Below are 14,283 nucleotides of genomic sequence, written 5' to 3'. Positions count from 1 at the left end.
TGATCAATCTTCGGTGGAGATTATAAAGGGAGTATATCCTGAATTTAAATACAAATTGATCCTTACCCTATCTCCTATTTATAATCATGATTTGCAAGGATGTCACTTCAGTGACGTAATGATCGCAACGGCTAGTCCGGTTATAACGGCTAGTTATCCGAGTTGTCCGTTGAAGATAAGATCAGAACAAAATATAACTCATTTATTTACAAAATCACTCCTTATATTTTGGGGGCAATTGTTAGGGCTGGATTTTTACAATACATGATCCTCACATGTGATCCTAACCAGTGATCCTTGTTTCTTTGGCAGATAGTGATCCTCAGCAGAGTTCCAGGATCAGGATCACGGACCATCATAGGATCCTCATGCTAACAGTTGCTTTCGTTGAATTTAATGTTGTTTTGCAGGAATGACTAGCAGGATCCGCTCTTAGCATCACAATTAAAGGACACGTCTTTACAACTATGGCATGTGCTTAATCGGAGATGGACGTTGTGAAGGATATGGAAACTTGGCATGATTTAAGGGCGATAATTTAGGCTAGATTTACTTTTATTTCTAAAGGGGTAATGAGCTGATTATTAGTCTTTTTACCTAAAATAGGTCACCTACACTTGTATATATAACACTCTTCCTCATTCGGAAGAACGGACAACACAATTCTCACACGTTTAGACACACATTACGATAGTGATCCTTGTACTCAGCTCATTATCATCCAAAGTTGTAACCATATTTTGATATATTGAAGTTGGTGATCGGTAGTTGCCATCACCCGAGGTTTTTTATGCCGGAGATCATACATTGATCAAGGGCTTTTTCCTCGTATAAATCATTGTGTCTTTGCATATTTCTTACTAAAGTGATCCTTTACTTTTTCTATAAACCAAGCATCATACCCCATTTACATAAAGTTTGGTTGCATTATCCTTGTGTGATTTTTGACCAAAACAGCAGTCACATCATGGGTCTTATCGCTTAATTGCCTCGTTCTTCGGGAAAAAATATAACCCGTTAGTAACCAGGATATTTAACGGTAACATTTTTTGGGGACAATTGTTATGGGTGAAATTCTGAGCCCATATACTGGAAAATATCTTGATATATATCTTGTTCATTGTATCTGTTTACATCCGGGATGCTGACTCAGGATATTGGTAACATCCTGAATGGTATCCTCAGGATCACTAACGGATTAAATGCAGGTACGTGGGTTAGAAGCTAGCAACGTTCATGAAGACCTTTTCTACTGAAGACTCGGTCCAAGTCGTTCACAAGAAGTCGTTGAAGCCGCATTACTCGGTCTACAACGTTCACATTGGAATATTCGGAGCATCCCATGTTTATAGGAATTTTAGTTTGTAATTCGTTACTATAAATAGTGGGTATATCAGATCAACTAGGACATCACAATCACACTCTCTACACTCTCAACACTTGCTCTCTCGCAACTCTCACAAAATTCATTGTAACACTTAGCGATCTGATCTATATCCTGCACTGTATCCTGAAGTTTAAAGCAATAAGAAGAACTAGGCAGCTGCGATTGTCAGCTCCCGAGGTTTTATGCCGGCGATCTAGATCGATCAAGGGCTTTCCTCGTACATCTCGTGTCATTTACTTTACTCTTTTGCTCATTGTTTGATCGTAGATACAGCTCAATATCCTGAGCCGTATCCTGAACACTGTTTTTCCAAAGAACCTAACAAGCATATTTTCAACACACTTTTCAGCACACTACCTCACTTAACTAATTTGATCACTAAATTGCTTCGGTAATTTTTGACCAAAACAATCTAGACCATATATTTTTTTGATCAATGGTTGTGAATCAAGATATCATTTTTGTCAACATTTAATTAATTCTTTAATTACTAAGGGTAGTATAGACATTTTGATGTAGAATATTAATAAATATTTTAAAGAGTTACTCAATTCTTATTAATACAACCATAAATTTCTCCTTCATTATCATTAATGTATTGTCTCTTACACAAATTTTATTAGAATTGACAAATTATTTAAAAATTTTGTGTCCTACACATATTTTATTATGAGTCGCAAAATTATTTAAAAGTGTTTGAGTCCTACACATTCTGTATCCTACACCAAAATATTGTCTTAATGGTGTAGGAAACGTTGAAAATGTAAGATCATGTGCATGATTGTTTTTATTGTGTCAGGTGCACAACTATTTTATAATATAGGCTTATTAAATTATTAGAGTTCATTAATTTGAATAACAAAAATAAATAATAGACTCATTAAATGATTTATTCAAATTACCTTTGTATCCTTTATTCTTAATTTTTAATTCTTCTCATCTGAACTCTCCACTATATATATATATATATATATAGAGAGAGGGGGGGGGTTCAATTAAATACCAGTAATTAAAGTGACAACCAGAAAACTAACTAAAAAAGCCTAAAATAAATACCAAAACTTTTTTTACAAACTTTCGCTACTTTATATATATATAAATTTTTTTTTTAAAAAAAAAACCTTGTACTGCACATGTGCATCATATGTGTACTGCACATGTACAGTACAGTTTTTTTTTTTTTTTGAAATTTTTATATATAAAAAGTAGCGAAAATTTATAAAAATATTGTAAAAAAAAAATTGGTAGTTCAAGTTTTCACAATAAAATGAGTTTTCGCTTGAACCCTCCCCGTGAAGTATATATATGTAAGTGTATAAGTATTATAAAGTTATTATTTATTCATGGGGTTCAATTAAATACCACTAATTAAAGGGACAACCTGAAAACTAACTAAAAAAGCCTAAAAAATATAACACAACTTTTTTTTTTTACAAATTTTCGCTACTTTTTATATATAAAAAAATTCAAAAAAAAAACCTCTTGTACTGCACATGTTCATTATTTGTGTACTGCATATGTGCAGTACAATTTTTTTTTTGATTTTTTTTATATATAAAAGCAGCGAAAATTTATTTAAAAAATTGTAAAAAAAAATTGGTATGTTTTTTAGGCTTGAACCCTCCCAGTGAAGTATATACATGTAAGTGTATAAGTATTATAAAGTTATTTTTAATTTATGATAAAAGTTATATGTATGTATGTAATGTATATTTTTAATTAATAATAGTTGATGTATAAATAAAATAATATAATAATTAAAATAGTCAAAAAAATGTATTTAGAAATCCTAATGCATATGTTTTAACAAACTAATGGGTATAGCCGATACCCGACGGGTAATTACCCGACGAGTATTTGGTCGGGTATGAGACACAATTTTATAACCGGGTATGAGTATGGGATTACCAATACCCGACCCATTCTCATCCCTAGGGAGAAGATGTATATTTGTATTTATTATTACAGAGTTGATGTTCTAACCATAAATCAGGTTTTTATTTTTAAATAACTTAGTTTTAGACAACAATTTTTTTCTGTGCTAAATCTAGATGTTTTAACTAAATATTTTCAGACGAGCCAACCAATATATGCTGTAAATGTTTTATTAAAAAGAATATCGGTTAAATGATTTAAAAGTAAAAATACTTTTTAAATAAAGTAGGTATGTATTTTATATTATGTATTGTGTATTATATGTAAAAAATAGAGTATTCAATATTTTTTTGCTAATGTTGGTACGTATGTTTATTATAAAATTATATCTTATGCATATCTTATTTCTTTTGTCCACTGTTTTTTTATGTATGTGACATATGGGTCATATGCTATGTTTTGTTGTTTTTTATTTCTTTTTCCACTATTTATTTTTTTTGATGTATTTGTGTATATGTCTTGTCATATGCTAGGGTTTTTTTTTTTTTTTTTTTTTTTTTTTTTTTTTTTTTTTTGTAAAATGTGCATATTCGGAAGGAGTTTGCTAGATCACCATACAGTAAAAACACCCTTAAATATATGCGAGTGATGATACATAAGATACTGTGATAAACTAAACCAATTTAGATGAGTAAATTGCAATTTTGATCCCTGTGGTTTATAGCCTATTGCTATACTTTACAAATTTGAAATGTCTTGCAATTTTCATATCTAAGTTTTTGTTTTATTGCAATTTTACTCCACAATACTAACTCCATCCACATTCTAGTTAAACTTGATCACATGAGAGGCATGTGATGGGCTAAATCGTAATTAACCATCTAAATGAAGGAAAAAAAACTTCCACCCTGTACGTAGTTTTCTCCATGGCATTGAAGTTTCAAGATATGCGATCTTCACTAGGGTTTCCCAACCAAAATCTCCATTCTTATTTTTAAAAGAAAGTTATTAAACTCTTAATGCTTTCTTCTCCACGCTCCAAACCCAAATATTTAAAACAAATTGCATAAGTTCTAATCATCAAAAATCTATGTGGAACTTCCTCCATTTTGGACAGTAATAATATTTTAGTAATTTTCATTTAAAAATATAATTTGATTGGATATTAATCACAAAGTATTATGTAATGCAACTAATATAATATGTTACAGTTCTTAGGGATAGTTGGAATGATATATTCTTGCATAATTAATTCATACACATTACTAGTTTAACAACAACATGTTTAACAACTTGCATTCCAGTTTAACTATTTTATCCATTTTAAGGCAGATAAGTAGGAGTTTACCGAGTGCAGCGTTACTAAACCTGTTTAACAACTGCCATGTTTAAGTTTAATGAGTGCAGCAGCTGCTGTGGCGACGTGCGTGCAGTGCAGCCGCTACTGCTGCGATCGGGCAGTCGCGCAGCCGCCGTTGTTGCGTGCGGCGCTGCTGCTGAGGAGTGCATTCAGTGCAGCCGCGGGTTGCTGCTACAGGCGTGCAACCGCCGCTTCTGCGTGCGACACTGTTGCTGCTGTTGTGTTTTGTCATGACCATGAGCGCATCAGTTGTGACCCATTCACAGTCGACTTAGTTTACACTTTTCTGTTGCTATGACCCAAACATCGGTCTTTCACAACAGTCGCAACAGTAACTAGTTTATAACATATTGACTCAGATTCACAGCAGTTCATAACAGATTCATAACAAATTAGCAAATTCATGCCAAAATAGCCATAAAGTTTAACATTCAACATTCAACATCGAGTTTCAAAAGTAAAATGCCAAAAACATGTGTTTTAAAGTGGAACATTAACCAACCATGCCAAAATAGCCATAAACATAAAAAATAGCCATTAAATTAAACAGCTTGATTTGAAGCACTTGAAGCAACCTTCTTTGAACCACTTGAACCAGGATTCTTTGAACCAACCGCCTTCTTTGAACCATTGGAAGCAGCCTTCTTGGAAGTACTTGAAGCAGCCTTCTTGGAAGTACTTGAAGCAGCCTTCTTGGAAGCCCTTGAAGCATCCTTGTTTTGTGTTGAAGCTTGAACTTGTCCTTTGCATGTCCTTTTGTTGTGTCCCGGTTTTTTGCAGATATCACAAGTTACAGTGTTACCCTTCCTTGCCATGTGACCTGTCTTTGCCATATGTTCGCTCAACTCAAGTGTTGATCTCTTTCTTTTTTTCTTAGGCCTACCAACTTGAGTGTGATGCTTGGGAGGTGTTAATGTTGTTGGACATGCGGAGGGTGTCCACATTTCCCTTCCATTTATTGGTGCAATAGTGTGTGCATACACACTCTTCCAAGTGTCAAGGGAATAAACGGGATCAACCCATGCTTCCGGAATTCCAGTATTAATACCATTCAATCTCATATTCCATATCACTGCCACTGCATGCCTGCATGGCATTGCAGTTAATTCCCACCCTCTACATGAACATGTTTTTTACCCATATTTACCACACGTCCATCCAAACTAGTTCCTCTAGTAACCTGATACTTGTCCTGTCCACAAAAGATCACTATGTAATTTGAAGCTTCATTCTTGATTTGTTCAAAAACATCTGTAGCTCCAGGTGTCAATGGACCAGAACATTTTTCAATATCCAGCTGAACATTCATAATTCTTTTCATTAGGTATTCCCTAATGAACTCTAAGCAAGTAATGATAGGCTTATCTCTTCCCCCAAGCAGTTGTCTATTCAAAACCTCACATAAATTGTTTAGTAACACATCACTTTTTGCCCTCCCTACAAAAAAAAAGTAAGTAATGAATTATAAATATCTTTAGCATAATGATCAATTAATGTTATATTGAAAACATACCACTGAAGTGAGCTCTAGACCAGTGTTTTGGTGGAATCTTTATCAACCAATCATATAGACCTTGATCCTGCTCTTGAATCTCTTTCATTGCTTTGTCATAGTGTTGCGGTGTTGTTGAAATAGCACATTTCCAAAGCATGTCTTTGAACAACTGCCCCCTCCAATTGGTCATGTTTTCATGGATATGCCTTAAGCAATATCTATGTTCAGCAGTTGGAAACACCTTTGTTAAAGCTGGTATAAGTCCCTATAATAAAACAAAGTTAGCCGGTCACACACTTACCAATCTAATAATGAAAAAAAAGTAAAATTAGCCATGTTTACCTTCTGTCTGTCACTGATGAATGTGAAGTTAGACTGAGAACAAAGTCTAATATCATCACCTAGACACTCTAAGAACCAGGTCCATGAACTAAGAGTTTCTGCTTCAACCAATGCATAAGCCACCGGGTATATCCCATTGTTGGAATCTATTCCCACAGCAGTTAGAATCTGTCCAGGAAAGGGTCCTTTCATAAAACAACCATCCAAACCTAGGAGCTCTCTCCCTAACAATTTGAAACCCTCTTTCAAAGGCCCTAAGCATATGTAAATCCTCTTGAATTGCCTAGTTGGGCTAGCTGGGTTGCAACAATTCTCTACTTCAATTTTTATTGTAGTTCCAGGGTTAGATCTCAAAAGTTCTTCACAATAATCCCTAAGGATTGTATACTGCATTGCATAGTCTCCTTGAATTTTTTTCAAAGCCACTGACTTAGCCCTAAAGACTTTATACCTGGAAACAGAAATCTGATACTTCTTCTGAACTTGATCTTGAAGAGCTGACAAAGGTATGGTTGGATTTATCAACACTGTTTCTTCAATATCTTTGGCAATCCAACTTAAAGTGCACAATCTGACCTCTCGTGTGTGAAGGCAGTTGTGGTTATTGATGAATGTTTTCACAACCCATGACTCCACATTTTCCTTCCTGGAAACATGTAATACCCAAGGACATGTTGGTTTTGGATTATCTATTTTTTTTTTCAAGTACTTGAACACTCCACATCTGGGGGACCTCCTTCTTTTTCTAAACTTACTTCTTTAGCCTTCTCTGATGGACCAACTTTCTCATTTATTTTACCAACAACTAGAGAACCTGGATCACGACCATAACAAACAACTCTAAACCTTTTCGTATCATTTCTTATTATGCTTAGTTGTCTTCTACTATCAACCGCCAGTTTTTTAACCAAATGCCGAATATCACTTCTACTTGCAAACACTTGACCCACATAAAAAGTTGTAGAGACAGAATCGCGTATTTGTTTGTTCTTCGTCCTCATTTCTCTAACAGCCCTATCCAATGGGAGTTCATCATCTGAATCATCAAGGCTATCAAAGCCATTAAGATCAAACTCAAACAAAGGCCCTGCACTAACATTACTTGTAGATTCATCATGTAGCACCATGTCTATATTTCTTCTAAATAGTGTCATGTCAACTGGAACATCTCTGACCTGAGTATCATCATAAATATATTCAGGATCTACTTCTTTTTCCTCAACATCTTCATTCAAAACCCTTTCCTTAGCATGCTCAACCAAATCAATTCTTTGATTTTCCATAGTATTATCATCTTCATTCCATAACTGACCCATCTCAAACTCTCTTAAAACTTGTTCATCTACTGTAATATATTCACCTTCTACTTGATTGGGTACTCCTGGTTGATAAACTACCATACTTGGTACATATGCATCATCTACTATATTATCTTCAAATATCACACTTGAAGTTAACTGAGTAGCATAATGCTCAATGTAAATTTCAATAATTCTTGTGAGGTCAACATATTGCAATAACTTTCTAACATCATCATCATTAACTAGAGCTTGTAAACCAGAATCCATGTCACCTTCTGGAACCCTAAAATGATAACAAATGGTTTGTTCTTTTTGGTATCCTAACTCTAGTATCATCTGATCCACTTCATGCACAGAAAATGTGTCACCATCAACCCTATCCACATACATTACCTCCCCTTTAACATATGTTCTTCTATGATTTTTTGTGAACTCTCCACCATGGTGAAATTTCAAGGTAAAATACGTGGGATTTTGACCTAAAATACAAAAAACAACAAAATTAAAATTCAAAGTTTAATTGAAATTGCATGTATTCACGTGTGTTTAACGAGTAAAGAACTATTGCATATAATACATACGTTTTTCTTTTTTCCACATCTACAAAGAGAATTAAATGTACAGACTTTAATGTTTGTAATGCATACCATACACAGAATTAAATGTTCAATAGATGTAATGGCCGACATACTTAATGTACATATTGAACATTAAATCAAAAAAAATTAATGGGTATTTAGAGTTGTAATGCATACCATACACAACAGTGAGTTTAAATGGCTCATTGTGCTTTCGAAACACCCAATTATGCTGGAGAACCACGTCCGAGTTTGAAGAAGCAGAATTGAGATTTTGGTTAGACATTGGGAAACCCTAGGTAAAAATCGTATGTTGAACAACATACTGGAGAATGTATAGGGCATAAAGTTATTTTTTTTTTGTTTCCTTCATTTAAAGGGTTAATTACAATTTAGTCCATCACATGCCTCTCATGTGATTAGGTTTTAACTAGAAGGTGGATGGAGTTTGTATGGTGGAGCAAAATTGCAATAAAATAGAAATCTTTAGATGAAAATTGCAAGACTTTTAGATTTTGTAAGATATAGCAATGGACTATAAACCACAGGGACCAAAACCGCAATTTACTCAATTTAGATCGAGCAATATTTGTATCAATGTTGGTATAATCTAAATGGATACCAGTATTTGTTTTTATGGTTTTTGAGCAACTTAATACATGTATCAGTATCTTTTTGCCTATATCACAATTTTATGTTTTTTAGTTTTCTTTTTCGGTTGCTATGTCGAGTGCAAGTACGATATTGATGGCCAAATACACCGAACTGATACAAATTGAATTTCCATCGCAACGTGCGGGTGACATGAACTCGTTAACAAACATTAACAAACTAATTACTACCTTTACACTTCCACCCCTTGAAGTCTAGAAGCATTAAACTCTTTATCTTTCGGTGCTTGTCAAAACTTGTCCAAACTTCTTCTATTTACCTTTTACTCTTTAACAAGTGTTGACTTTATCAACTGACTATTTAACTAAGTGGCTGCTTGGCGACATCTGAATGGTTAAGTACTGAACCAGTAAGAGGTCTAAACCATTAAGTGTTGAACTAGTAAGAGGTCAGAGGTCTGAACAATTAAGAGCCTGTATAATGCTTAACCGTTCATAGGCAAATGTCCGACAAATTCAGATTAGAGGTCTTAACCATTCAGACTTTGTATAATGTTTAACCATTCAGAGGCAAATGTCTGAACCATTCAGATATCTGCTGGTGAAACAAACAGTCTGAACCATTAAGTGCTGAATCAGTAAGAGTAAGAGGTCTGAACCAAAGAGTCTCATTAAGAGGTAAACAAACAGCCCCTAACACTTTTAGATCATATGGAGTGGGCGTGAAAGCCTCTCCACTCTAGGCACACCGGCCCGCGTGTGGCGGGAGGGTGGTGTGGTGTGTGGGGCAGGGAAATCTTCACCGGCGTGGGGGATTATGGGTGGTGAGGTGGTGACTTTTCATTGGTTGGTGGATTTTGGTTGGTTTTAATTGGTTCTTGTTTATTTTTTTTATAGAAACGCCACTAACCACGCCACTCACGCTCCTCCCTTTTTTACACCACGCCACTTTTCTGACATGTGCTGACGTGGTAGCCACATATCAAATAACACAACTTTTTCATGCCCTCACTCCATATAGTGTTAGCTATAAAAGAACAAAAGATGGTGCTGATGTGTTGAATGATTACCGGGTTGTTTGTGTTAATGGAGATTAATCTTTTTAACTTTTATTCCTAGGAACTTTAAAATTTAGATGCACCCAACATCTTTCTCTTTGATAATAATAGGCTTGATATGTATATTAAAGAGAATGCATCTCTTGCTAAGTAAGCCAAATAAGTCAATAAATTGTTTCAAAAATCTTAACCAAACATGCCCTTAATATGCATAATGAGCAAAAACACATCACACCAGCAACCAAGGCATCCCAAATAAGAAATTGAAATGGTGCATGCATATGCATGCATTGATTGTATTGTTAACCCCGTCATCATGCATTATGTTTAGACCTGATTTACCATCTCTTTATCTCTTTAAGTATAATATGTATCAATTCACTAAATCCTTAAATAAAAAGTTTAATCATAAATACAATAAAAATAAAACTCTATTAACCAAACCAAATCTATACATATAATAAAGTAAACCAATTTGAGACACATGTCAATCAATGAGACTATCTAGAAATCTATTTTCCCTCCTAAAATATAATCCCTTTAGTTTCATAGTTAATCCTAAATTCAAAATAATAATAATAATAATAATAATCCTGAAATCTGATCTCCCTTCACATATCAATTTAATTTTATTATTATTTATCCGTTTAAAAAACATATAAAAGCAAATGTTTATAAATAATGTTCAAAAACAATGTTTATAAATTATATATTTTATAGTAAAGATAAGTTTATAATTTCAAAGTAGACAAATCACTTTAAAAACATAATCAACTTCAAATGGTTAATACCTTATCAACTTCAAACGTAATCTACTACTAATATATTTAGATTATTATAACAAAAATATTAGCACCGGAACAAAAAAAAAATCATATTCATTTATCAAACAACCAATTGATGAAAAACAATAGATTTATGAATATAAAACATGTATTAATAATTAAAAATTATATTAAAATAAAATACTATATAAATTAAAATTGTAAGATTAAAGGAGAGGGTGTCACGTGACATTATTTGAAATTCTTTATTTTAGTTTATTATATAAATTTGACATGTTAAATAAAAGAAAAACTTTAAAGAACCCCGTGTATTATACGAGTTGAATAAATGTAATTTTATATACCAAATTTATACTATAAATAAACTAATATGTGACACTTATCATTCATGGAGTCATCTATTTTCTATTTTCCTAAAGAAAAATTAAAAACATCTTATCTTAAATTAACAATTTTAAATTCGAAGATAATACTTTGTTAGAAAAATAGAAGGATTCTATTTCAAATTAAAAGTAGGATACGATTTAATATTAATTTAGTATTTAATTAGTATAAGATAACTGTACAAAAGAGGTGGGAAAACAGAAAATTAGATGGTTCCAATAAATGACACGTGTCACACATTGGTTTACTTATCTCTTTAGTTTCATAGTTAATCATAAATTTAAAAAAAATAATCCTGAAATCTTGGTAATAGTTAATCCTAATTTCAAAAAAAAAAAAATCTTGAAATCTTAGTAACAACTTTCCAAATCTTCAAATAATACATTTAATGAAAATATTCGTAAATTATCATTATTCATGTTACATCTTTTTTTAAACATGGGAAAACAGAAAATTAGATGGTTCCAATAAATGACACGTGTCACACATTGGTTTACTTATCTCTTTAGTTTCATAGTTAATCATAAATTTAAAAAAAATAATCCTGAAATCTTGGTAATAGTTAATCCTAATTTAAAAAAAAAAAAAAAATCTTGAAATCTTAGTAACAACTTTCCAAATCTTCAAATAATACATTTAATGAAAATATTCGTAAATTATCATTATTCATGTTACATCTTTTTTAAACATTGAGTGTCTTTGTAATTTATATCCATTCTATCTTTTTATTTAGGGGAATTGGCCCGTAATAATCCCACCTAGACCTTATTGGCCATTAATTATCCCACCTCAGAATATTTCCCCAACCAGTCCCACATTTCACCTATTTTTCCTACAATGGTCCCCGGTTAAAAAAACTTAACGGAGTTAAGTTTTTTTCCAAATTACAAACAGATTTTTTAGGGCTTTTGATCAGAACAATGATACGAGTCCATTGATGTAAAACTTACTTCGAAATGGTGCTCCAAGTGACTTGATTTTGGTTAATTGGAAATTTAAACACCTGAATTAAAGCGTCGTTTTCATCGTCTGTAGCACCGTTTCGAGGCAAGTTTTACATCAATGGAATCGTATCTTCGTTCTAATCAAAAGCCCTAAAAAATATGTTTGTAATTTGGAAAAAAAAAAAAAAAAGCTTAACTTCGTTGAGGGTTTTTAACGGGGGACCATTGTAGGAAAAATAGGTGAACAGTGGGACTGGTGGGGGGAATATTCTGAGGTGAGATTATTAATGGCCAATAAGGTCTAGGTGAGATTATTACAGGCCAATTTCCCTTTTATTTATTATTAAATTAAATGTGATGTAATAAGTAAATACAATAATACGTATTGTATAATATATTTATTTTTGTATTATTTTTAGTGACAGATTGATTACATTATTCTCTGATAAATTTTATAATACTAACATACATCATCTTTATATTAATTTATTTATGTCAATTGGTATATAAATGTCTCCCTCCTTAGTTTGTATTTACAAGAAATAGTTATTAAATAGTTTAAACGAGTTTACATCAACCCGCGCGTTGCAGTGGGATGTTGATTAATAACATTATTTTTCTTGTTGCGTTACCCCTAGCTTACACCAAACAATGACAACAACAAAATCCTATGCTATTGTCAGGTTTATATAATAACCTCAAACAAATCACATTTGAACATGTATACCCATAACTTCGACTTTTAAACAAACTAAATAACTTAAATGATAGGGTCGGAGGTTGGGTCCAATTGGCAAAGTCATTGTAGTTAAGGAGTTGCTCCATTTGAGGTCAACGGTTCGAGCCCCGCCGAAGGTGGATTTTGTTTAATTTAAGCTATTTGAAAGAAAAAAAAAACTTAAATGATAAACATGAATGAAATATATAAAACAACCAATTTACTATTATCCTTGATCTCTTCAAAGTCACTCGTGAGATCAACTGAGTTAACCACCCTTATCATCAAATGTTGTTTTCAGTCTCAAACCCATCGTGTTTGGGGTATACCCGTTTGTGGCTTTATGTGGTTAAAGTTACCCATTGACATGTCTAATTCCCAAAACACAATATTAAACTCGACTCAAACCAACTTGAAATATTAAATATTTTTGGTTTTTTACAACTTCAATATACTAAATAGGTGCAAGTAACTATGCGAGTATCACCTAAAAACAAACCCATCCCAAACCCATGGCATTTTTTTAAACTAATCTGTTCCTTCACATAAACAATTAATCAAAATCATCAATTAGAAGAATGATACAAATTATGAGTAAATTATAGATTTTATTTACAGCAAATAAAACAATATCTAAATAATAGATCTCATATCCAGCAAGTTTCCACCCATTTTTAATAGCTTCTTCTTTCTTCTTCGTATCATCACCTTCATATGTTTCTTCTCTGGACCTGCTTCAGGTTTCTTTGTTGGTTCTTTGTCAGGTTAAACGGTGAGTATATCAGTGTGCCATTTTTTAAATTTTCCAACGATATCCACTAAATCAATGTCTCCAGTGATCGTTTTCTTGTCTCAGTCAATAGCCAAGGACTCTACATGACCGCCATAAAAGCTTTTCTTTCGTCATCGTGGACATGGATTACCACTTCAAAACCACTCTCCAATAAATTATGGATTAGTAACAGTAAATATGGATGAAAATTTGCATATGGGAAAGAAACAAAGATTCACACAAAACAGAGCCGAGTTTACTCACAGTCAATGCAAAATTCATGATCCTGCATCATTGTTCGAACCGCCAAATAATCCCTTAATTCCGACAAAAGAAAAGTCCATCAACATGAAACTAAACACGAATTTACCGACTGGGCAGATTTTTTCTTCCATTTCCTTAACAATGTCGGTGAATTTCACACACATATTTGAGTTTTACATACTGCATCGAACTATATTAAACGATCATCGATTACCACCGTTTCCACAATCCCTTATGCACCCTTTCACAATCATCAATAGTTAGAACTTCCATCAAAGTCATTTTACAAAAGCAAAAAGATTATAGTTACCATCAAAATCATTTTAGTTATTCCCATTGTTTTGTGATAAACGGTAATAGGGCATCTAGTTATGATCCATTGATTTCACACCATCCCCACAAAAGAACA

The 14,283-nt window shown here is 32.9% G+C and overlaps 1 protein-coding gene across 1 annotated transcript; it reads right to left on the bottom strand.

The window, feature by feature from the left end:
• Positions 1-5,724: 5,724 nt before the first annotated feature.
• On the bottom strand, positions 5,725-8,630 carry LOC110897130. The gene is made up of 5 exons (XM_022143991.2): positions 8,516-8,630; positions 7,169-8,239; positions 6,460-6,956; positions 6,136-6,382; positions 5,725-6,059 (listed from the first exon to the last, which is right to left on the bottom strand). The coding sequence occupies exons 1-5, from the start codon at positions 8,622-8,624 to the stop codon at positions 5,725-5,727; spliced, it is 2,259 nt and encodes a 752-aa protein (XP_021999683.2). The 5' UTR covers positions 8,625-8,630.
• Between the last annotated feature and the right edge of the window lie 5,653 nt (positions 8,631-14,283).

Source organism: Helianthus annuus, chromosome 12 (assembly GCF_002127325.2).
Source record: "Helianthus annuus cultivar XRQ/B chromosome 12, HanXRQr2.0-SUNRISE, whole genome shotgun sequence".
NCBI classification, from domain to species: domain Eukaryota; kingdom Viridiplantae; phylum Streptophyta; class Magnoliopsida; order Asterales; family Asteraceae; genus Helianthus; species Helianthus annuus.
This window is presented reverse-complemented; position numbering and strand designations above follow the sequence as displayed.